The 26,463-nt window shown below is 43.2% G+C and overlaps 1 protein-coding gene and 1 long non-coding RNA gene across 3 annotated transcripts; one reads left to right on the forward strand and one right to left on the reverse strand.

Annotated features, from left to right (window-relative positions):
* Positions 1-120: 120 nt before the first annotated feature.
* On the forward strand, positions 121-7,616 carry LOC310643819 (prolactin-releasing peptide receptor-like; the record flags this gene model as incomplete). Its single annotated transcript, XM_083368411.1, has 2 exons — positions 121-1,807; positions 6,983-7,616. Exons 1-2 carry the CDS (start codon positions 1,389-1,391, stop codon positions 7,614-7,616), a joined length of 1,053 nt encoding a protein of 350 aa, XP_083224537.1. The 5' UTR covers positions 121-1,388.
* Positions 1,522-26,390, reverse strand: LOC310643825. Of its 2 annotated transcripts, XR_014493167.1 has the most exons (4): positions 26,199-26,390; positions 22,525-22,592; positions 3,577-3,719; positions 1,522-1,585 (listed from the first exon to the last, which is right to left on the reverse strand). It is a non-coding gene; the product is annotated as an uncharacterized lncRNA (long non-coding RNA). The 2 variants fall into 2 exon arrangements; XR_014493168.1 differs by lacking the exons at positions 22,525-22,592; positions 26,199-26,390 and adding an exon at positions 7,104-7,217.
* Between the last annotated feature and the right edge of the window lie 73 nt (positions 26,391-26,463).

A 26,463-nucleotide genomic window follows, 5' to 3' on the forward strand; every position in this document is an offset into this window, starting at 1 on the left:
AAAAAAGGGGGGCCTCTTAATTGCATGGTTCATTTAACAAAAAAACACTGGGAAAATTGGAGATAGTATCCTATATTTTTATGTATTTCATTTATTTATCAATTTATTTGTAAGGTAAAGGATTTTACTCCGCTAGTCTTTGCCAACTACAGGGGGTGGTGTTCATCTTCTTCCTTTCAAGTCCATTGAGCCAGCTCTGTCCAAAGACATTTCCATGGTCACATGGTCAGCATGATGTCACCGAGCGCTGTTACCTTCTCTTCAAAGTGGTGCCTATTTATCTACTTGCATTTGCATGCTTTGGCAGGAGCTGAGGGGAGGATCACAGCTCACCCCATTGTGTAGCAGTTGGGTCTTGAACCTGGGCTGCTGGCTTTCCAGTGTCTTAACCACTGTGCCACCCTTATTATTTTTTACAAATGACTCAAGGCGATGAACATATCCAACACACCTTCCTACTCCTATTTTCCTTTCTCCTATTTTTAGAAAAGCATTTTTATTTAATCAATTAATTGTGCACGTATGTATGTATGTATGTATGTACAGTATGTATTGCTGAATATTTCAAGCCACCCTTACTTCGCAACAAAGCTCTGTCAGCTTTGATCAGAGCAGTTCGGAGCCTGGCATGTTGCTAACTTATTTTTCAGTTTGTCAGTCTTTAGGGAAAGCTGTTTACTAGATTCCCTGTCATTCTAAATCTCTCTCTCCCTTTTCTTCTTCCTTTTTTTTAATAAAAAAATTGCTGTTTTCAAGCACCCTGCAGCAAAATCCTTCCCTTGAAAAAGTAAACAAGGAGGTTGTGATCTTGAGATGAAAGAGTAAAGTTACGGAGGAGCCTACGGAAGCTACTCAGAGGAAAATGGGGAGGGCGTTAAAAGGCAGGGGAGGCCTAATGAGCTGAAAGGACTCCAACTCATGGCCTCTGAGAGCATTTCTTTGGCAGCTTCAAAAACAAGTCCTTCAAAAGATGGCCCATGAATACGGGAGTGCATCAGGACAGAAGGAATTTTCTGAAACATAGATAACTTGAACCAGGCTAAAATCCAGCACCCGTTGCATTTAATAGATATCTTGTTTTTCCATATCTAATTGGTGTGAAACAATGTCAAAGATACCATCCAAGTTAAGCCTGATTTTTGGTGGCTTTTAGGACACATCTACTGTGCCACAGTAGAAAAGTGAACCGCTGTTACCTTCTCCTGGAATATTTTCCTTTCAACCTGTCAGCGTGGTCTACAGCCCACCCATATCTGAAGCAGAACCAATCCTGCTTAGCTGGATCCCCAATAAGGTCAACTGCTTGCAGAGACAATGTGAGATGGAGCCCAAAGTAAACGCTGTCTACTCTACTTATGGTCAAAGCCAGCTTCTATTGTGATTGACTCATGGAATCCACCAACTACTGGAATGCTGGCTTCCTTAATGGCAGCAGCTCTGGGGTAGCACTGAGGAACAGCTCCAATTTCAGCTCCCAGTTTACTAGTGTGCAACTGATCCAGTCTTTCAAACCTCTGATCATCCCCTGCTACACCTTGGTGGTGCTTGTCGGCATCTTTGGCAACTATCTTCTTCTTTATGTCATCTGCAAGACCAAGAAAATGCACAATGTCACCAACTTCTTCATTGGAAACTTGGCCTTCTCAGATATGTTGATGTGTGCAACCTGCATCCCCTTTACTCTGGCATATGCTTTCGACCCCCAGGGGTGGATCTTTGGGAAGTTCCTGTGTTACTTTGTGTTCCTGATGCAGCCCATGACCGTCTATGTGTCTGTTTTCACACTTACAGCCATTGCTGTGGACAGGTAACAAAATGTTTCCGAATAATCAAGAGTCTAATGCAGTATTTCTCAACCTTGGCAAGCTGGAAGATGTGTGGACATCAAGTCCTAAAATTTAGGAAGTTGAAGCCCGCACATCTTCCACTTGTCAGGGTTAAGAAACACTGGTCTAAAGAGAGACTTGGTTCATACACTTCTCGCTGAACTCTCACATTTGGCATGTTAACCAGAGAATTAAGATTCATTTGACCTGCTGTGCGTTTCCCTTATTTGGTTTTGGCCTAGTAGTGTGTTGTGTGAATTGAAAGATTGGAATTCATTTGGTGAACCACGTTTAGGCAAATGATGCCTTAACACAACGTGCAAATCTAGGTTCTGTGTTAAGAGGAAGCCCTGCAGGTCAACGGTGAAATACATGATTGACTGAAGAGCTCTTATTCAGTCATTGGACTCCCTAGTTAAGTTGAAATGCAGCTCACCTTGAGGTCATGCAGCTGGGATGTTTATGTTACTCTTAAGGATGGAAGCCCTCCAGGAAGTTGATCAAGAGTTCCTCACTCTTCCCAAACCTACTCATAAATTGTGAGGCTTGATCCTGGGATTCTCTGTCTGCCAAGAATGTACTTAACATTAGATGTTGGTTCTTTCCTTAGGACAATATGACAGGTCAGCGTTCTTTCTTATGTCCTATAAATGTCCTACTGTTTTCATTTCATTCCTGCCAGAAAGGAACTTATAGCTGGAGGAGATTAAACTGGTGCTTCCTTCTTGTATTTCTAGCAGAGAGTTAAAAACACAAGAGCATTATACCGGTTGATCCTCATTATCCTGTTGTCGGCTCTTTTCTACACCTCGCTTATCATCCTTTCCTCTCCAACCTCTCATCATGTTTTTAACTTGCGGCCAACTGCTTTGGTAAATAAGTTAATTTTTACACCGTCTGTCCTCCATAGGTGGGCTGAGCGAGTGACTCTAACCAGAGATTTAGATTCATTTGCTCTGCTTATCCTTTTCACAGCCTGGTCCAAGGAAGGATCACAGAGACAGTTGGTCTCTCACTGCAATGGGAATTGTCCCTGCTCTTCAATTAATAATGTGATATCTTATTATTTGCCACAGAGAAAGAAATTGGTGCCATGGTCATCAAGTGCAGCCGTTGCCTTTGGAAAGCCAGACAAACGTAGAAACTGTTTGGAACTTGGAGTGGGCGATGGAACATTTCCATAGCAACATAGTCCTTGCAAAGGTTGGAGGTGCAGCTTGTTGTAACTCTGGCAATTCCTGCTAATACATTGAGCAGCAGATCCAAAAGGAGTGGGATGCATTCCAAAAAGTAGATAAGACCCAAGACAAAAAAGTTGAAGCTGAGGGCACTAAATAAACAGTTAAAATATAACATAATCATTGCATATCTGGAAGCCACAATTCTAGGGCAATCTCTGAAGGCTTCTGGAGAGTCTCTGCTTGGGCTTTTAGAGGGTTCGTGGTACCCTGGACCACGTTGCAAACCATGTCGATTGAAAACAGTGGGCCAAATTGTCTAAGAGATGTACTGATATCTACAGCCCCTGCTGTAGGAAAATAAGGGCCAGCTCCTCAAACTTTCCAGGCTCATGTGTTTGCCACGTCCATAACAGGACAAAACTAGATTACATCCGATTCTTGGCCATGCATTCCCCTGGATTTAATCCAGGTGCCCATACGTGCACCACGTTCCACTTCGGTTGGGCTTTGTAAGTGGCACATGTGGTGGCTCAGTGAAATAGTAGATAAGAGAGAAAAGAAAATCTTACCTTTTTAAATCTCCTTTTCCTTTAGAGAACTCAAAACTGAGAAATCCCCAGGCTCTCCACTCTGTATCCATCAAAAGAATATATTCCATAAACAGCTGTGGTTTGACTGCTCTTCAGATGGAGAAGCTTCTTCAGTAGAGGGCCTACAGGGAATAAAAGGGAAAATGTTGCTGTATTGGTCACTGCCCATAGAGAAAATCCTCCATAACCAGATAAATGTTCTCTGAGTAGGGTTCCCCCCCCCAGTGTTCCCTCCATTCTCAAGGAGTGTCTTGCCATGGAGATTAGGTTCATAATTCGATATCAGAATGCAGACAGTGATCATTCCTGATTGATAGCTCCCATTCTCAAATAAGCTGTTGACTGCAGCACAAGAGGAACAGAGGAACAAAACGCAATTAATGAAAAGAATTCTTTGTGGCTTTTGAAACGGTGGTGGGTACGTTAGTGAGCATCCTGGATCTCTACGGATCATTTTTTGAAGCGGCAACGGATGGCACTGGTTAGGATATACATAAATTTTGGCGGACCCTGAATGTTTGGTGATGGGTTTCCTCTGCTCTGGGACTACCTTGTAGAGAAGGAAGCCAATTTTCATTTAGCAGAGTCTCCCAGGCGGGAGCGTTTTCCCTTTTATTCCAATATTGTCCAAAGACGTCTGCAAAGTATAAAATACCTGTTTAAACTTTGCAACCTTGGAAGAAAGTTAAGAGAACTGGCAGTGACTGGGAACAGAGGCCATTAAGCAGGTCAGAAACTGGCAATGGGACAGCAACTCTTGTGACAGTGTCAGCTTCTGCCAAGAGCTCAGCAGTGGGGAACCGCCTTTATCTCAGAAAATCAGGCTCTAGAAAGGTTTGGCATGTATTTTTTTTTTAAAAGTCAGAGCTAGAGGAGGGCTTGGGTTTCTTGGCAGGCTTTGAGAGAGACCAGGAAGAACCTGCTGTGTATGGCATAATTGATCACCTGAAAAGAAATAAAAAGCCTCTGTGATTCATTCATCCACAATAGGTTGTCCCCGTTATTTTATTCTGTGATGAGGATGAGGATGGGATAATTGACAACTCCCAAGGATTGAGAACATTCGGGGATGTGTTTTACCTTGGGACGTGCCTCTCTTATTTAATTAAACCCAACAGAAACAGAATGTAAATTAAATCAAAGCAAGAGCTAGGAGAAGAGAAGAATGCCTTGGTGGAGCAGTGGGCTAATGCCTCCTTAAGTAACACCAGCTGCCTGCAATTAGTGCAGGTTCGAGTCCCACCAGGCTCAAGGTTGACTCAGCCTTCCATCCTTCCCAGGTAGGTAAAATGAGGACCCAGATTGTTGGGGGCAATTAAGCTGACTTTGTAATAATGCCGCTTGGGGGTGTGTGTGAAAGCCCTAATAAGCAGGCATATACATAGAATGAAGGCTACTGCTAAGCTTGTAAGCCGCCCTGAGTCTTTGGAGAAGGGCGGGATATAAATGGAATTAAAATTAAAAAAATTAAAAAAAAATAAATCCATGTTAGGCACCCTGAAGGTTTCGCTGGCTTCTGTGGACCAGCCTGGAATTTTCTTTGGTTGAGGGTTATTGGTCTAGTGACAAGATCAAACACTGACGCAAATAGCAGAACGATTCAACTCCCCAAGGGGAAAATGGGCCAAGTGACACTCTGGGGGCAGCTAAGTGTTACAAACTTATGCACACTTATGCTGGAGTAAAGCCCAGGATACTTTTTATTTAGTGTGCAACCTCACTCTTCCTTTGAAGAGCACACGCTAAATCAATAAATCATAACAATGGGAGCTTGGAGATTATTTAGTCCACTCGCCTCTCAATGGAGAGCATGCAAGGCTAGATACAGCTAGTCACTGGTAAGGTTGCACTTCTGAATACCATCAAAGAAACTTGAAAGACCATAGTTAAAACCCTGGACTTTGATGGCTTTCCCAGAGAAGGATGCAGGTCTGAGAGGAATCGAGATGAGCATCAGTTAATCCCAGATTATAACCAAGGGCTTGCAAATGCAAATTATTTTGATTATATTTCTGACCCTGGTGGTATTATTGGGATGGGAGAAGCAGCAAATGCTTCTTTAGAAATTAAGCCCAAATATAGAACTGCCAGAGGAGCAGCAGTAAAACGTAGAACAATGCTGAGCATAGAAACTGGAGGCACTAGCAATTCATTTTTGTGATGTGAGAAGACATTTGTGTTTAGACATGAATCCGAGGGGGAAGTGAGCACAGAGTTGTTAGCCATCAATCAATACTTGTATTCACCAAAGTGCTAAGTGTTACGCTAGGAATAACAATGCGCGCTGATTGGAAAGACAACCATTTATTACAGAAGTAGTAAATTAAATTAAATTAAAAGTAAAAAGATGTTGGGGAATAACAGTTGTTGTTCTCCTGGGTCTACCTGCCCCGTGGATTGCATTTGCTCTTTTATTGATTACTGCATATATTAAGATTATTGTGTCTTGAATATGCACCAGGCACCTAGGAAAGTTCCTATTATTATTATGTGTATAATAAACATTATTAATCCTAATGCAACAGAAAAATGACAACAGTGATAATGATGATGACCAGAAGAAACACCATTGCTTTTTACGCTGCATTTTCTTGCCTTAATTATTACTGTCCTTGAGATTTATCTTGGATGTTGTCCTCTGGTTTTAATTTTTCTATTTTTTTAACGTTTACATAAGATGTATTTTTCCTAAAAGATTTGACAGAGAGCGCTGTGGTTAGGGTATAATTGAGAAGCCAGAAAGAATTCCATAAAAGGAGCAGAGAAAGGAGCAAGAGAAGGGTCAATGGATGAATGGATGAATGAAAATTAATCAAGGAAAGAACCAACCTAGAATTAAGGGGAAATGGCCTGACAGTTAGAACAATTCATCAGTGGAACAGCCTGCCTTCAGAGGTCGTGGGTGCTCCAACACTGGAGGTTGGACAACCATTTGTCTGAGATGGTAAGGAAGGCTTTCCTGTTTAAGCAAATAGTTGGATTAGAACAGGGGTGTCAAGCATCAGCATTGCGATTGCCCTCAAGGGGCTGGGTGGGTATGGCCAGGGTGGGCGTGGCCTACTGGGTAGGCGTGGCTAGAGTGCGTGTGGCCTACTGGGTGGGCATGGCCAGCTCTACATCGTTCGCATCAAGGGTGCCTATGGGGGCCTGGGCAGGAGTGGGACAGATCTGAGGGTCTCTGGCAGGAAGAGGGTCTCTGGGCCAGGGCCATGGCAGTGGGGGCCGTTCCCTCACTGTTTCCAGGATGGCTTCACGGGCCACATGAAACCACTTTGCGGGCCGGATCCGGCCCCCAGGTCTTGTGTTTGACATGTCTGGATTAGAAGACCTACAAGGTCCCTTTCAACTCTTGTTATCCTGTAACTCTGTCGTTCTGCTCCCTCAGATATTATACCACTCTGCATCTCCTGAAGAGACGCATCTCATTTACGATGTGTATCTATGTCATTGGTGGGATCTGGCTGCTCTCGTGTGCCCTGGTGGCTCCCGCTGTTGCCCACACCTACCATGTGGAGTTCCAAAAAGAAGGCTTTGCCATCTGCGAGGAGTTCTGGATAGGAGAGGAGAGGGAGCGCCTGGCCTATGCTTTCAGCACCTTGATCATCACCTACATCCTGCCTCTTTCAGCGGTCTCACTCTCCTACATCTGCATCACCATCAAGCTGAAGAACCGTGTCGTTCCAGGTCATCCGACACAAAGCCAGGCAGAGTTTGACCGCCTCAGAAGAAGGAAGATCTTCCGCCTCTTGGTGTTTGTGGTGGCTGCTTTCGCCGTCTGCTGGCTCCCCATTCATGTCTTCAACATCATCCGTGAAATCGATATCAAGCTCATCAACAAAGAATACTTCCTTCTGTTGCAACTGCTCTGCCACTGGTTTGCCATGAGCTCCTCCTGCTATAATCCTTTCCTTTACGCCTGGTTGCATGATCGCTTCCGAAGTGAGTTGAAAGAAATGTTCGCCTTCAAGAAGAAAATAATCCCCGCCAATAATTGTGTGGCAGTCAGCGTTATGCTTTAGACATAGATTCAGTGTCCCGCAGCAAGTAAGTAAGGCAAAGTCTCTCTTGAGTGGAGTTCGACTGCTTAGGACTTCACAGAGAGATGTCCGTGTAGTTTTCATATAGTAAAGGGCGTATCTGTGCACGTAGGAATAGATTACTGTTTTGTGCTTTGGATATTTTGAATTTCAAATCCAGTTACCCCAAATAAGGAATGTCTAATGGCCAGGTGTCAGGCTAAGCCCAAGGATAATGAGAAGCAATTCAGTCAGAGTTCAGTTCTTTATTTGCTTGCAGTCAACAGACAGACTCTTGCCAGACTAAACTCTTACTATTCCCATCCTAACAGATATACCCTGGGAGATTCTAGAGATTGGCTATTCTAACTCTCTTTCTCTGTCTCCTATCCAGCTTCGGGTTGTGCTGCCTCTTGTCTGGTCCCCCTCTCCCCCTTTATTATTAAAAGTATTTCAATAAAAATTATTTTTTTAAATGAAGAAAGACATATCAACTGATTTAAAATGCCCTTTGAACTGACAAAGGCAAAATACCAAATTTAAATCCCTAGAAAATAGGTCATGACTAAACTTTTTTTTAATAAAACACATCTTTATCAAAAATTACATATGGCAAATTGAGCTCATAAGGGAGGGAAAACATTTTCTGTAATGCATATTTATTATCTAAAATGAATGAATAATAATAATAAGTAAGTTGGAAGGGACCTTGGAGGTCATCTAGTCCAACCCCCTGTTCAGGCAGGAAACCCTATACCATTTCAGACAAATGGCTGTCCAGTCTCCTCTTAAAAACTTCCACTGTTGGAGCATTCACCACTTCTGGAGGCAGGTTGTTCCACTGGTTAATTGTTCTAACTGTCAGGAAGTTTCTCCTTAGTTCTAGGTTGCTTCTCTCCTTGACTAGTTTCCATCGATTGCTTCTTGTCCTGCTTTCAGGTGCTTTGGAGAATAGCTTGGCTCCCTCTTCTTTGTGGCAGCCCTTGAGATATTGGAACACTGCTACCATGTCACCCCTCACCCTTCTCTTCGTTAAACTACATATACCAAATTCCAGCAACCGTTCCCTATTTGTTTTAGCCTCCAGTCCCCCAATCATCTTTGTTGCCGTTCTCTGTACTCTTTCTAAAGTCACAACATATTTTTTACATCGTGGTGACCAAAACTGGATGCAGTATTCCAGGTTTGGCCTTACCAAGGCATTGTAAAGTGGTATTAGGACTCCGAGATCCCTCTCACAGTTACTACTATTGAGCAAGGTACCACCTATACTATATCTGTGCATTTGATTTTTCCTGCCTAAATGTAGAACCTTACTTTTTTCACCATTGAATTTCATTTTGTTAGATAGCGCCCAGTGTTCAAGTCTGTCCAGATCCTCCTGTATTTTAAGCCTATCTTCTGGAGTATTGGCTATTCCTGCCAGCTTGGTGTCGTTTGCAAATTTGATGAGTTCCCCATCTATCCCCTCATCCAAATTGTTGATGAAGATGTTGAAGAGCACTAGGCCAAGAACAGAGAGCCCTGAGGCACCCCACTACACACTTCCTTCCATGTAGATGCAGTTCCATTGAGGACCACACGCTGAGTACGGCCTGTCAGCTAGCTACGAATCCATCTGGTGGTGATGCTATCTAACCCACGTGGTGGGATGGAGGGTTTGTTGTCACTGTGTGTTGGGGGGAGAGAGCACAGGGGGAGGCTCAGCTAATCTCAATGTACACATGTTGTACTTTGACAATAAAGGTTTATTATTATTATTATTATTATTATTATTAATTATTATTATTATTATTATTATTATTATTATTAAGTAGGTTGTGATCTACTTTATCAAATACCTTACTGAATAGCATTGTTTCCTCATATGCACATCTGCAAATTTTAATGGGCAGATTCATTAATTGACCCAACCCTCAATAAATAATAAATTTTATTTGGAAGCAAGTCCTGTTTTCAATGGGATTTATCCACAGACAAATTGGTCTGGAGCATTTACAAAACTGTAACTTTTCAGATTTTGCAGAATTTTAGGTCGTGGCACCATTCACCCTTGCCCCATGCCATAAGAGCGCTGTGTTCAAATTTGTCTAGCACATTTATCAAACTAACTTTTCAGATTTTGCTGAATTGTAGCTCGTGGCACCCTTCGCCCTTGCCTCACGCAGTAAGGGCACTGTGTTCAAATCTGTCTAGTGCATTTATAAAACTGTTTTCCTCTGAAAATTTGTTATTTTATGGTTCCAAAACCTCTTCCAGCTAATTCCTGGAGAATTAACGGAGAATATAAAAGGGCTGATAGCAGATAGCCCAAGACAACTTTTCAGATTTTGCTGAATTGTAGTTCGTGGCACCCTTCACCATTGCTCCATGCAGTAAGGCCGCTGTGTTCAAATCTGTCTAGAACATTTATAAAACTGTAACTTTTCAGATTTTGCTGAATTGTAGCTCGTGGCACCCTTCACCATTGCCCCATGCAGTAAAGGTACTGTGTTTAGCCACACTTGCCATATCGGCAAATCCTCTCTCCTACTACAGAGCCACAGTACAAATGATGACACACTGTTTCTAGCGCGCAAACTCCAATACGTCCTGTAACATTTATTTATTTCGTAACTGATTGCCCATCAAAAGCACTTTCCTAGGAGAGAACATCTCATCCTACCTCAGTATCCCTCAATAAACCATGCACTTACTTTCCATCAATACAGGAAGTCATTTATTAAAGCAACTCTTATCCCAATAGCCAGATAAAAAGTCTTTTCCCTGCCTGTGCATTAATTAGCCTTTAAAAACAGAAGAAAAAAACCCAACAATTTGTAACTGCTTTATTCCGTCAATGGCTTTCAATGCTAAGCTGATTTAAGCTCCTGGATTGTGGATTTTTATTTTTTTTTACAAATACTCCCTCTGAAGTCTAATGTGAAAAAGACATATAAATGTTCTCAATCAGCTCACACAATAAGAGCTAACATTATCCTGTCCTAGAAAGCACTTACTTTTTGCCCATCATGTTCCTTCTTGATAACATGGCAACTACTGGTTTCATTGTGTCATAATATTACTCACAAAACAGCTTTATTTGAGGACAGAAGAATCTCCCAGACAGTACAATTCTTTCCTTCTGGAAACCAAGGTGACTATTTTAAGCAGTGGATTTTAAGTAAAAATGAAAGAGCAACACGGAGTTTTCGATTTTATTTCTGATCGTTGTTCCTTTATTTCCAGAGACGGGTATCTATCTTCCTCCACTCATCCCCTTTTATTATAGATAGCTGCAATGTAGAAGAAGATGCTATCTCTGGCTAATTGCTATCAGCCCTTTTATATTCTCCGTTAATTCTCCAGGCACTAGCTGGGAGAGGTTTTGGAACCACAAAACAACACATTTCCAGGGGAAAACATTGTAAGACTAATAAACCAGCATCAAATATTTCCAACCGTCTTTAACACGCTAATTTGCCCTCCTTCAAATAGCCTTTGAAAAGATTCCCCACCCCTATCCCACCTCAAGAACTTCTAATATAATCCTGGTACAAAACCATTTCCCACCTTCTGCACAGGAGGAATAATTTGATTTTCTCTCGGCTTTAGAACATCAGGACTATTCTTCTGAGGATCTAATTAGATTGCACCCTGTCTAAGCCTCTCGCTCTAGGAGCGATTACAACATATTGAGCCCTAGGCTTTTGTTTTGTTTGTAGGTGTTTGTGTATACTTCCATTTCTACAGCACACAAGTCAGGGGGACATAAGGCAACGCGGCTAGTGTAAGTCCAAATATTTGATACAGGGAACTATGGTTAGGAACATAAAGAGAGGCGTTACACCAAATCAGATTTATCAGGTGTCTATTATTTATCTGCCTAGAATTGTGAGTGTTGACTGCCTGCAGTTCCTCTGCTTCTAATTTGGAGGCAGATTAGAAAAAAACCAACACAGCCTGATTTTTTTTTCCTTAGCCCTTCACCTGCAAATGTTTCACAAATGTGCAGCATTTCGCTTGAGTGGGCCTAGCAAAAAAAAAGGGGGGGCAAGGGGGTACTTTATTCTCTCTCCTTCTCCCTCCCTCCCTCTCTCAAGAATGCAGAGAAGAACCCACAGAAAGCCTTTTATATCCCACTAGTGCTTTTCTTTAAGGGGCTCAGTGGGTTAGGACGCTGAGCTTGTTGATCAGAAGGTCGGCAGTCTGGCGGGTCGAATCCCGAGTGAGCGCCTGTTACTCGTCCCAGCTTCTGCCAACCTAGCAGTTCGAAAGCACGTAAAAATGCAAGTAGAAAAATAGGGACCACTACGGTGGGAAGGTAGCAGCGTTCCGTGCGCCTTTGGCGTCTAGTCATGCTGGCCACATGACCACGGAGACGTCCTCGGACAAGCGCTGGCTCTTCGGCTTTGAAACAGAGATGAGCATCGGCCCCTAGAGTCAGAAACGACTAGCACGCATGTGCGGGGGAACCTTTACCTTACCTTTAGTGCTTTTCTGAGAACTTATTTTGCCCTTTTCAAACATTCTCATGTAATGAAAATTAAATAACTTCCCCATTTTAAGGAAAAGGAAAAGAAAATTAAGAAAAAAAATCAAATATACTCCTAACAGAAACATAGAAAACTGATGACTGAAAAAGATCTATTAGTGCCTTGAGTCTGCCTTGAGGGTTTTTCCCTTGCTGCTGTTCTCTTTTTAATGAATTAATTTATTTTAATTAATGTTTCCATTCAAATAAAATTAATTAAAATTAATTATTAAATACATTAAATTAGTCTGAGAATGCAGTATGAAATCAAACTTGGAAGAATTAGAATATAAGTTTCAGCCTAACTAGATCATACTTTGCGTTGTGGCATAATATACTTGTTTGACTTGGACTTAGCAAGTTATGTGAAGTCAGACATTCATTATTTGTACTGTACATCTGGCTTAGCCTAGTGCATTGACCCTGCCAACTATGGCTTAGTCAACCATGCATAGTGTAACAAACCATGACAAACCATGAATTAGCATGAAGCATGTACCCTATTAGGGACGCGGTGGCTTAGTGGGTTAGGACGCTGAACTTGTCGATCGGAAGGTCGGCAGTTTGGCGGGTCGAATCCCGAGTGCCGCGTAGCAGAGTGAGCGCCTGTTACTCATCCCAGCTTCTGCCAACCTAGCAGTTCAAAAGCATGTAAAAATGCAAGTAGAAAAATAGGTACCACTCCGGTGGGAAGGTAACAGCGTTCCATGTGCCTTTGGCATCTAGTCATGCCGGCCACATGACCACGGAGACGTCCTCGGACAAGCGCTGGCTCTTCGGCTTTGAAACGGAGATGAGCACTGCCCCCTAGAGTCGGAACGACTAGCACGCATGTGCGTGCGGGGGAACCTTTACCTTTACCTTACCTATGTACCCTATTGGGATCAGATAGCAATGGAGCCAATTCAAGCTTTTTATCTTCCCCCCCCCCGCCCCGCCAGTGCTATATCTGTTGTGATACTGAATTATCACACGCTTTGTCCTAGGTAACCAAAGCACCTCATGTCAAGAAGTATGATCAATGAGTTATAAATGAGCCAAGTGGAACCTAATTACTTTGTGGTGTCTCATGACACCGGATGGATGAGCTTTAAAAAGGACATGGCGTAAACAGCATAACCATATAAGCATGGCTAATTGTTTGCTTTGCAACATGGCAATCTTCTCCTATAATCTACCTATCCTGGGTTAAGTGACTATTTCCCAGGTGATGCATATCCACGGTATTGCTCAGGGATGCTTAGACTTAAAAAGTATAAGCTTCCATTTGAATTCCTGAAATATGTGCTTACCTTTCAAAAGCACATTACATTGGCATATTTAATCATTAAATGTGAACTTGGATAGATCAGGCACCCAACAAAATTCCTATTGGGAAACACCATTTTATTTTTAATTTTCCATTATAATTGTAATTCACCACATTGGTCTAGAGAACAGGTTGTGACTGGTTCACACATCGCATTAAGTTTTGTTTAATCATGGCTCATGGAATAAACCAAGGTCAGCTAGGTTAACACAAAATACTAAGCTCAAATTATGAATTTGTACGATGATAAACCTAGTGCAAGGGAAGTTGCACGGCTAATAGTTCTCAACTAAACCATTCTTCTTCATCTCGCAAACAAGCTAATTATGGCTTTGTTTGATATCTGAAGTGAGAACACAAATTACTCTGATTGCATAGTTCTCTGAGTTCTCCAGAACAGATCCATCCTTCCTTCTTTCCTCTCTATTTTTACAGTACTTTTTTCTTTTTCACATCTTAAGTATTTGTTTTTGTTAATTTTTCTCTTTCTAATCTAAAAAACAAAAAATCTAATCAAGTCATCTTAACAGAGATCTTAAACCTCCATACCTAGGACCTTCTTCCAATTGAAGTCACGATTTAGTGTACTCCATTGCACTCTTTATAATCAACTCTCCTACATACGTAAAACACTAGTTTCTGGAGGGAAAGAGTCTTTTTCTGTTTGTTTGAAACATCACTCTTATAAAGGAAAGCCTAAGGCAGTAACTGCAGGATCAATACTTACCAGCAAGACTGCAGGTGGACTTCAAATACTAAAGAAGCAATGGCAGCGTTTTGTAATCCTTGAAATCTAGAGATGCCTCCCCTCCCCTTTCCCGATATGAAGAATTACAAAACTGGTTAGCAAATTAGGGAAGCTGATTCTGAGACAGCAGAGGGAATGAAGAGGGGAGGAGCATAGGAGCAAATGATTAGTAAGAAAATCACCATTCACAGCCCACAGAATAAGCTGGGAAACTATTTGAACTGCGATTTCCTCTGAGTCACCCGATGATCTTAAGGGTGCTCCTAACAATAGGGTTTGATTGCCAAGATGAGTGTCAATCAAGCTTATTAAGGAGCCTAGAAATACTATAAAATGGTTTGAGGAAGGTGAATTGACATGACCACCAAAGGAGGCCATGAAGAGAGATGGTGCAACCTCTTTCTCTCTCTCTCTCTCTCTCTCTCTCTCTCTCTCTCTCTCTCTCTCTCTCTCTTTTTTTTGGTAGAACCCTCCATTCCACATGTAAATGCTACGGTCAAAGGTGAGCATCAGTAAATAAATTAGAAGCACTGTTGCAGTGTGGACCACTACCAAATAAATCCATTGTATCATAGCTGTGGGAGAGGAAATTGGAATCTGAAATGCCCAAAGTCATCCAGCTGACTTTCTATCTAAGTGGAGGCTAGAACTCAGTCACCTGGTTTCCAGCCGGGTGCCTTAACCCAGCAACTGGTCTGCACAAACAAGCGAAGACCCATCTTTGGGATGCAGGCAGCACACAAAACCACGCACCTTCCGGGTCTGTGGAAAAACATCTCTCCACAGAACCAGTCCCTGGTACCAAAAGGTTGGGGACCTCTGCCTTAACCACTACACCAAACTGGATCTCTGTAGGAAACATGAAAAATTGCACCCTATTGCAGGTTGCTTAAGAAATAAAGGAAGGCAATAACTTTAGGTACAGCTTTGCAGCTGAGCAGGAATGCAAACTGAAATATAAACTTTCTGGTTTTCTTTAACTGTCCCACTCCCAAAGCACATTCTTCAGCTGCCGCACGAAGTTGAATAAACAAGCACTAACAAAATGGCTTAATGTAATATATGGGTGCATCTGGTATAGCAACAAAGACATGCATGGGATCATCCTATTTGACACAGGCAGATATCCATAGGAACGTAAGAGGATCTTTTTTGCAAAGTGATAGAAAAGCAAAACACAATTTTTTATTGAATTAGTAAGCTTTAAAAGACAGGAAAATTACTTTAGCTGAAAAGTGTATGGGGCAGAAAAGCTTTAAACCTAAGTGTTTGAAGGATAAATCAACTCAGATCTGATTGTCATGTACTAAAATAATATTAACATTTTTAATCTATACCACCTTCATTTTTAGAAATGCTATTTTGGAAAGATATTGAATGTGAATAATTAAAATGTGTGTGTTTCTTTTTTGGATCACGGACATGTCTGAACGGTCCCAAATTTTGTTTTGTTCGCAATTATTTCTGACTTTAGCTTCCCTTCCATCCCATATGAAGCTAGTGTTTATTGCCCATTTTGCAAATATGGACATACAAACAGCCTAAGGAGAGCTATGCTAGATTTGAGCAGGAGGATCCATTTGCTTCAATGATTACTACATTAACCAACCTTTGCCCTTAGTTCTTCTCCCACATGTCAAGGATTTGATGTCTGCTTTTTAACAGTTGTGTTGAAGAGATTTCAGCAAGTGGGGCTTTCATTACACTTTGGAGAGTTCTGGAAGTAAACAAATGCCAAGGAACTCCCCTCCGCATTTTAAAAACCAAATTACAACCAAATCAACACTATTGCTTCCTCCCTTCCTTGTCATGTACTTAATTAACTTTTTGCCAAGTAACCTGTAATGCATGACATATAAATCAGGACAGATTTTTCGTGGTTTGTATACGGTGGGAAGGGACGCGGTGGCTCAGTGGGTTAGGACGCTGAGCTTGTCGATCAGAAGGTCGGCAGTTTGGCGGGTCGAGTCCCGAGTGCCGCGTAACAGAGTGAGCGCCTGTTACTCGTCCCAGCTTCTGCCCACCTAGCAGTTCGAAAGCACGTAAAAATGCAAGTAGAAAAATAGGGACCACTACGGTGGGAAGGTAACAGCGTTCTGTGCGCCTTTGGCGTCTAGTCATGCCGGCCACATGACCACGGAGACATCCTCAGACAAGCGCTGGCTCTTCGGCTTTGAAACGGAGATGAGCACCGGCCCCTAGAGTCGGAAACGACTAGCACGCATGTGCGGGGGAACCTTTACCTTTACCTTTTTATACGGTGGGAGGCAAGACCACGGAGGGACACAGCACAGGTAGTCCTCGACTTAACAACAGTTCATTTAGGGACCGTTCAAAGTTACAACAGCACTGGAAAAAAGTGACTTTTGATCCTTTTTCTGCACTTAAGACTGTTGCAGCATTCCCATGGTTACGTGATCCAAATTCAGACGCTTGGAAACTGGCTCCCATTTATGACCGTTGCATAGTGCCCCCGGGTCACGTGACCCACCTTTGGTGACCTTCTGACAAGCAAAGTCAATGGGGAAGCCAGATTCACTTAACAACCCGGTTATTCACTTAACACCTGAAATGATTCACTTAACAGCTGTGGCAAGAAAAAAGGGTTAAATGGGGCAAAGCTCACTTAGCAACTGTCTTGCTTAAAAGAAATTTGGAGCTCAGTTGTGGTCGTAAGTCGAGGACTACCTGGACCTTTAAAAAAGTTTTTAAAAAGAAGGGTAATGGTAGGAACTGGGAGCCCCAAAGGACGCTGCCTCAAGTGTCCAGCTATACCTGATGTTGCAGGTTAAGTGTTTAATTTTAATTAATTTTAATTTTAATTCCATTTATATCCCGCCCTTCTCCGAAGACTCAGGGCGGCTTACAAGCTTAGCAGTAGCCTTCATTCTATGTATATGCCTGCTTATTAGGGCTTTCACACATACCCCAAGCGGCATTATTACAAAGTCAGCTTAATTGTCCCCAACAATCTGGGTCCTCATTTTACCTACCTCGGAAGGATGGAAGGCTGAGTCAACCTTGAGCCTGGTGGGATGCGAACCTGCACTAATTGCAGGCAGCTGGTGTTACTTAAGGAGGCATTAGCCCACTGTTCCACCAAGGCTCTTTTAATGGGAGAATGGAACTCACCAAGAATACAAACATGTTATATTGGTCCACCCAAACTTTATCCATTCATCCACTCAGCTCAGCTTTGCTTTTTACATCAACACTACATAAGAAAACTGCTTTGCAATTTCTGGAGACTTTTCTTCCTGTGAAAGAGACTATAATGATGTTGATGAGTCATCTCAGCAGATTCTTTAGAAGTCACCAGGTAGAGCTAGATTTAATTGCATGTTACCTAAGTATTTCCGGGCCTTTCCAGCTATGGCTCTGTTCTTCTTTCAGATCAATAACAAAGCTGTGTCTGAACTTCTCAGCTTGTACGTTCTTTTAGCTTCTGCAGGCCACCCATGTGTTCTTCACCAACACTTCTTAACACCGCCTTTGCTTATTCTGTAATCACTTGCTCCATCCTCCACTTGCAAATAAGAATCAGTCAGTCCGCTAGTCCTACTTCCTTGTTTTCAGACATTAAAAACAAGATAAAAACTAATCTCACATGGGCCTGTTGTACATATTTAAGAACAACCACACTGGCATCCTAGCTGAGGTACCTCAAATCTATATTCTGTAAATTTGTGATTTGCCAGGAAATGATTGTAGGGAGGGTCTTGCATGGAATGGAACTGATGCAGACTTGTGTGAACTAGAACAAGTAAAAAGCCTCTGTTCACCTAAACATGGTTCCTGGTGACATATTCCTATAATGCAAACATGGTTTATCTCTTTCTTCTAGTACATGTTTTCCAGGTTCCCAATAAGATCTGTAGAATTTGGATTTTCCAGAGGTCCCCCGTTATGAGAGAAGAGGCGGAGGAAGAGAGATTGGTGGACTACAGTGAAGCAAGTTTTCCAGAAAAGACATTCCAGAAAGTAGGGTGATAAGCCAAGAGGCAGCACATCCTATAGCTGGATAGGATACAGAGGAAAAGAGTAAGGCTAGTCCAGGGGTAGGCAACCTTGGCTCTTTTATGACTCGTGGACTTCCAACTCCCAGAATTCCTGAGCCAGTGCTGGCTCAGGAATTCTGGGAGTTGAAGTCCACGAGTCATAAAAGAGCCAAGGTTGCCTACCCCTGGCCGCTAGTCAATCAGGAGAAGGGGGAGGAGGAGGAGGAGAGAAGGGGGAGGAGAAAGAGGAGGGGGAGGAGGAGGGGGAGGGGGGAGGAGGAAGATTGTGGTACTATGGGCATTGGGTGGGAAAGTATTGGGAGCACTCTCCACCCAGCCCAAGCAGAAGAAAAAGGGTTGGCATATGCACTTTGGATAGCGCATTAACATCTTGGTTTTAGACTAGGGTTATTGACCTAATAGACCAATGGTAAAATTATCAGTATTGGGACTGAAGCTGCAGCCAAACTGGAACAAAGCAGCAGAGACCACTTGCTTGGGAAGTCTTAGAAAGAACATTTTTAAATGGGTAAGGGTGGTGAGCTAGGGATTGGGGGATATCATCATTTGTTCCTGCACCCCGGATATAGTGATTGACAGAGGTTTTCCCATTCACTGTAGCAATCTTGTCTTGGGGGGGGGGGTTGCCCAGGAGAAGAGATCATTTACCTTTTAAGCTATACCTCTGTAAGAAAGAGGGCTCCCTCTTAGAATGGACAGAAAGCAGTCAAATCACCGTTTACTAATCCATGCATAAATGAATATGTTTGCTCTCTCTTAAATCAAAGAGAACCACACCCTTTAATGTTATGAGTGTGTAAACACCGAAACTCCCAAGCACACTTTTCACCTGGTTGGCTGTTCTTTCCACCAGTTCCTCTTCAAAGTACAGGACCTCCTGCTTCAAAACGAGCAGGTACGTAACAGGAGGTGGGGAGAAGCCATCGATACTGGCGTTTACCTGCATTTGTCTTTTTTTTTTTTGAAAGAAGCTGAGAGACTTGGCAGAATACCTAAAAGATGATTGTGGGATAGAAGGAGTCGACAAATCCCTTCAACTCAACAACCAAAAAGAGTTTAAGTTCTGGAAGAGGAGCTCAAATAAACCAATCTAAAATATTACCACAATGCTGGCACAGTGACAAGGGCCCAGAGTTCATACATACATCTCCTGGATTGCTGAATGCGCTATGGTTTGATTAACCAGTTTGCCAAATCATCCCAAATTGACTAGGTTTTCCTGCAAGCTATATAAGTTAAGGTTTCAGGGCTACCTGTCCAGCTTCATTACTGTGGCCTTCTGTGCAAAGCCACAATTGCAGGATATTGCTCTTAGGAGTTAATAAAACAACAAGTTGGAGGAGGGATAATACCTGAAGAACTTAAGTATATTAGTTTCTTCCAATCAATGAGTGTTTTGAAAAGCATCTTTCATATCTGCCCATAAGTGGGGTTGGTGCTGCCAGGAAGGAATTGCTAACATGCTTTTTTCATGATTCTGTCCTTTCTCCAGGATCTTTATAAGTTCAGGCTCATAATCATTTTGTGTCCATATCTGCCATCCTACAGATTTCACAGGCCCTTGTTAATAGTCGCCATCCTGTTGTAGTACCCTATCATTTCTCAGCTTTGACTAAGGGTAGGCTATAGCAAAACTATAAGCACATAATTTAGGCATGAGAATCCTTTACAACAGCGGTCCCCAACCCCCAGGTCCGTGGACCAATACCGGGCCGCAGCACGCCAGCAACCGGTCCGCACAAACAAGCAAAACCCCATCCGTGAGATGCAGGCAGCACACAAAACCACACCCCCTCCGGTCCGTGGAAAACCCTCTCTCCACGGAACCGGTCCCTGGTGCCCAAAAGGTTGGGGACCTCTGTTTTACAATATAAACTTTGCTGGGCAAAATGTGGACAGTCACAACCACGCCTTATTCCACACTGTGTGGCAGAAATCAGCAGCAGATGGTATGGTCCAAATCTTTAGACATTACATTAACTACTGTGAAATGTCCTCAAGAAAGGTCTTGTCTAGGTAATCCAGGTCCTGAGGAAGAATTTCCATTTAGCTGAAGAAAGTTCTGTATTCAACTTCATATACAAAAATCCCTTTACATATACATATAGCAGTGACAGATTCAGAGCTATAAATAACCAGGCCTTGAGCTGAAAAGGATGATTAAATTTACCCTTCTGGGAAGACAGCTTTGACAACAAATTCTTATTTCCATCAGACATCGGGTTAAAACGCAATCCCAATACAAAGGATTACAACCACTTCAGCATTTAAGTGAAATTTAATATTAGTATTTATTTATTTATTTATTTATTTGTTTTTATAAACCGCCCTTCTCCCGAGGGACTCAGGGCGGTGTACAGAATAAGATAGGCATACAGAATGAACCGTAGTGAAAAACAAACAATAGTAAAATACAAATTGGGACCCCAATAAGAGCTATCAGGCCAGGCCGGACTGCTGGAACAGGTAAGTTTTTAATTCGCGCCGGAAGGTGCGGAGGTCGGGGGCCATCCGGATTTCGGTTGGCAAGCTGTTCCAGAGGGCTGGCGCACCCACTGAGAATGCCCTCCCCCTGGGGGCCACCAGCCGACATTCCTTGAGCGGTGGCACCCTGAGGAGGCCCTCTCTGTGGGAGCGCACAGGACGGTGGGGCGTTGACATTGGCAGAAGGTGCTCCCGCAGGTAGTCCGGACCCATGCCATGTAGGGCTTTGTATGTCATTGTCAGCACCTTGAACTTCACACGGAAGGCAACCGGAAGCCAGTGTAGCGCACGGAGGAGAGGTGTGATATGGGAGTATCGGGAGGCTCCCAAGAGTGTCCGCGCCGCTGCACTTTGCACCAGTTGAAGCTTCCGAGTGGATCTCAAGGGCAGCCCCAAGTAGAGAGCGTTACAGTAGTCTAGGCGAGAGGTCACAAGAGCATGGGTGACTGTACGTAAGGCATCCAGGTCCAGATAAGGCCGTAATTGGCGAACTAGTCGAACCCGGGAGAAGGCCCCCTTGGTCACAGCTCCTATGTGATCTTCCAGGGAGAGCTGCGAGTCAAGGAGGACACCCAGGTTGCGGGCCCTATCAACAGGGGGTAGTAACTCGTCCCCGATGTTAAGGGATGGGATGTTCTGAGTATCCTGGCTAGCCGGTACGTACAGCCATTCAGTCTTGTCCGGGTTCAGTTGAAGCCTGTTCCTCCCCATCCATTCCCGGACCGCTTTCAGGCAGCGGGACATCACGTCGAGGGCATCACTGATGTTGTTTGGAGTTGAGATGAAAAGCTGGGTGTCATCAGCATACTGATGGTACCCTACTCCAAAGCTGCGAATGATCTCGCCCAGCGGTTTCATGTAGATGTTGAACAGGAGAGGCGAGAGGACCGACCCCTGAGGTACTCCGCAAGCGAGAGGCCTCGGGGTCGACCTCTGTCCTCCTGCCAACACCGACTGCGAGCGACCCTGGAGAAAGGAGGAGAACCAGCGCAGAACCGTGCCTCCCACTCCCAGTCCCCTGAGGCGTCGCAGCAAGATACCATGGTCGATGGTATCGAAAGCCGCCGAGAGGTCTAATAAGACTAGGACAGAGGAATGGCCCCTGTCCCGGGCTCTCCAGAGATCATTTATCAGAGCGACCAATGCCGTCTCCGTGCTGTACCCCGGCCTGAAGCCCGATTGGTACGGGTCTAGATAAACCGCTTCGTCCAGGATCTGAGGGAGTTGGTGCGCCACCACGCTCTCAACAACCTTCGCAAGGAAGCGAAGATTGGAGACTGGACGAAAGTTATTCAATGAGGATGGGTCCAAGGTGGGCTTCTTGAGGAGAGGTCTCACCACCGCCTCCTTCAAGGCGGTGGGGAAGTGACCCTCACTCAGAGAAGCGGAGATGACCGCCAGGAACCAGCCTCGTGTCCCCTCTCGAGCTGCATATGCCAGCCAGGAAGGGCACGGGTCCAGTAAGCATGTGGAGGAGCTCAACCTCCTCATAATCCTGTCCACTTCCTTGGGAGTCACAGGATCAAATTCCTCCCAGGTGACGTCGACATTATGTAGTAACATTATGATATAAAATATTAGAGCTCTAAGTCCTGTAAGTTAAATTGTACTGTTGCTGCTAAACTCTCCAATGGATAAATAAAACCAACCAATACGAATAGAATGACATAAGAAGACAAAGAAGTAGATTTACTGTTAAACTGGCTAACGTGCCTGGTAAGAGTTCTTCGTTTTCAATTTTTTGTAATTAATATGGCCTCAGGAGGAAAATGGAGAATATGACTGATGGTTCAAATAAAGTTGAATTTACATGTCATAATGTTTATTGATTTACTTACTGGAATACTCTATTGCAATCAGACTGTTCTCAGCAGTTTGCATACATCAACGGAAATACAGTAAATATCTAGAATTAAAATATAAACAAAATCACATAGTTCCGTCCCTGAAGCTCTCTGAAATAACCCTGAAATTTGAATCAGAAGTGTCAAAACTAAAGCAGATACTGAAGAAGATGCAGTATGGAAAATGGAAAAAAAATGAAAAAATGAAAAAAAAATTAAGTTGCGATTTACAGACTGGCTTTGATGATTAGACATTATGGATTATAGAAAGAGAATCATGATGTAACTTTAGAGAGAAAGATTAATAGCAATAGCAATAACCCTTAGACTTATATACTGCTTCACAGTGCTTTACAGCCCTAAGAGGTTTACACAGTCAGCCTATTGCCCTCAACAGTCTGTGTCCTCATTTTACCAACCTCAGAAAGATGGAAAGATGAGCAGGTCAGGATCGAACTCCAGACTGTGGGCAGAGTTAGCATGGCTTGAAAGGATTGAGAACAAGGATTTTGAATAGTTTTGAAATTAACAGAAAGACAGCTCAGGGCCTAAAGGACAGTTCTGATATGACCATGTTGATGGCTACCTATGTGCCAACAACAGGCCATTGCATTCTGGACCAAGGGAAGCTTTCAAAGCATCTTAAAAGCCAAACCCATGTGGAGCACATTGCAGCAGTCAGGTGGGTGGTAATGATGGCATGAGTGACAGCTTGCCTGCTGGAGTTGAGGGAGCGCCAATGTTAGTGGTTCTCAAGAAAAGATTGACAACCATTGTCTAGGTTGGTGTAAGGTCTCCTGTCTTGGGGAGGGGGTTGGACTAGAAGACATGCAAGACCCTTCCAGCCCTATGATTCTAGGTCCTCTTGCTTCAGTTGGGGCCAAAACTGGTGCACCAAACTGAGTTAGGAAAAGGTCCTGATGGCTACAACCTCCATCTGCCCATTTAATAGTTGCTGGGCCCTGCGATCTCAAAGTCTCTGAAATGCTTCCTCAAGTATACCCTACCCTGAAACAACACTGAAGACTTCAAAGAACAAATAGCAGCTGCATCTTCTTAGGTTATTACTTGATTCATCCCATCCAAACCTTTGCAGCCTCCAGACATTGGGCTGCTGTATGTCCTTTACACCAGGTGTCCCCAACCCCCCCCCCGGTCCATGGACCAGCACCGGTCTGGGGCATACCAGCAACTGGTCCGCACAAACAAGCAAAGCCCCATCCATGGGATGCAGGAAGCACGCAAAACCATGCACTCTCCGGTCTGTGGGAAAATCTCTCTCCACGGAACAAGTCCCTTGTGCCCAAAAGGTTGAGGACCTCTGATTTACACCCCAGAGTTATACAACAATATTTAATTTCAGGCAAATATACAGTCTTTTGCATGCTTCAACTTCATAAATGTAAAACATACTGGGCTTCAATGGTCAGTTGGTGACTTTTTGTCCCTAAGTTAGATTTCCTCATGTCAGCAAAATAGATTTTTAAATTTAATATACATCAATAAAATGTTATATCCATTGTAATCATAGGTCAAGGATCATAAAGACTAAGATCTTCTCAGTTCTTATTGGGCAAAATTTACCCTTAAACGCACAGGAATCGCTTATCAGAAAATCCTTTTTACCGCTTATCTTATTTAAATGTCCCTTTTGGGATTGGGTAATGGGTTCATGTGTTGCTGTCCAAAGGAAAAAAAATACTCGTTTATTTTGGAGTAATTTACCCAGGTTTGGGAAGCACTAAATTAACTTCTTAGATAGGCTTCTAAATGTCGCAATGCAGGGTGGAGTCTTTATGCATTAAGTCATTTCTAATAAAGGAAATGCAAGACATTCAGGCTTGAATGCATTCAGATTGCCTACAGTGAAAAACTGCACCCTTCTGAGGTGAAACTATTATTATCTAACTGCTAGCTTGTGGACAGGGCCATGTTTATTCACCCTCAGGAAGAAATGAACTCTGCATATATTCTAAGACAAATTGGCTCTTTAGTTTCACAAAGGAAATACCAGGGTTTCCCCCCACCCCCTTTTCTTCCTGCTGTGAGTCTTCACTAACATAGACTAAATCAACAGAAAATCCTTTCTCCAATATAAAGAAGCCATTCAAGGAACTTTAGTGTCAGAAATTTTTGCCAGCTCTTTGAGCTACTTCAAAAACTCAGCCAGGAAATGGCAGGAAAGTCTAAAAAAACTACTTTTCAGATCTTGTCCATATCTTGCTCTCCAAACCAGTAGCCACGGCTGTCTACGCATTATTTGATACGTTTGTCCCAGTTTCTGGACCTGTTATCAGCATTCTGACATGCCACATTTACAGTTGATACTCAGTCATCCTGTGGTTTGTTGTTGTTAGCTGCGAAGTCGTGTCCGACCCATCGCGACCCCATGGACAACGTTCCTCCAGGCTTTCCTGTCCTCTACCATCTTCTGGAGTCCATTTAAGCTCACGCCTGCTGCTTCAGTGACTCCATCCAGCCACCTCATTCTCTGTCGTCCCCTTCTTCTCTTGCCCTCAACCTTTCCCAGCATTAGGCTCTTCTCCAGTGAGTCCTTCCTTCTCATTAGGTGGCCAAAGTATTTGAGTTTTAGCTTCAAGATCTGGCCTTCTAAAGAGCAGTCAGGGTTGATCTCCTCTAGGACTGACCGGTTTGATTGCATTGCAGTCCAAGGGACTCGCAGGAGTCTTCTCCAGCACCACAGTTCAAAGGCCTCAATTCTTTGGCGCTCAGCCTTTCTTATGGTCCAGCTTTCACTGCCATACATTGCAAGACCATAGCCTTGACTATACACACTTTTGTTGACAGGGTGATATCTCTGCTTTTTAGTGTGCTGTCTAGATTTGCCATGGCTTTCCTCCCCAGGAGCAAGCGTCTTTTAATTTCTTGGCTGCAGTCCCCATCTGCAGTGATCCTGGAGCCTAGGAAAATAAAATCTGTCACTATCTCCATTTCTTCCCCATCTATTTGCCAGGAATTGAGAGGGCCGGATGCCATGAATCCTGTGGTTTATTTGCCTGTAAATTGAATGCAGTGTATAATCCATACACTGCACTTATAAACTCAGTTTGTGCCCCAGAATAAAAACAAAACAAGGCCCTAAGCAACAGTGATTTATCCAGCAAACAATTACAGACAGGGGAATGCAAGATGCAAATATAGATTTATGTTTAATAGGTTGCAGAGATGCCAATTTTCTTAAAAGCAATGGAAAGCCATCGATTTGGCAGAATCTGTTATAGGTATGGTGACTATTCATTTTTTATTACAAAGGACAGTCTTTTTATATCAGGAAGGTCTCCTTGAGATGTCTTTATTTTTCCAAAACATACTTTGGTCCTTTTTGGCATTTAACGTATACTGTACAGATGGCACCATTTAAGGAACGGGCATTCACATTCTTGTGAAAAATATGGAAATAGAACAGCAGTGATGCTACCTAGTTTGCTAATTAAAACACCTGCAAGAAAACCACCTAGCTCAAGAGAGCACCAAGGAGCCCACTAATAAAATGGGTCTTTTGAAATACAAATTTAGAGTTTTAGGTATTTTATTTTTTTATTAGAACAGGCGTTTTTGTAAACTGGTCCCTGGGCCTTGCTCTCGAATTTCCCTTTTTAAAAGCAAAAGTCATAACCATAAACAATTCTTTTTATATCCTTAGAAACCTCTTCAGCTTTGTCCCTTTTCAGCTGAGTCCTTTGTTTTTATTTTTATTTTTTAAGCTTTTACTCGCACCGCAGCTAGGTGCAAATACAGGCAGAGCAACCGAAGGCCTTCCGCATATTTCGCACTATCCCCGCTGCCGTCCTGGCAACGGGAAGGGCTCCAAACCCACCAAAACCCCAAAAGAGGAACCGGTCTACCGCCCCCGCCCGGGTAAACAAACTCCAGCTTCCCCTCCACTAGGGGTAGGCAACCTCGGCTCTTTTA

Source organism: Vipera ursinii (assembly GCF_947247035.1).
Source record: "Vipera ursinii genome assembly, chromosome: 8".
Taxonomy (NCBI): Eukaryota; Metazoa; Chordata; class Lepidosauria; order Squamata; family Viperidae; genus Vipera; species Vipera ursinii.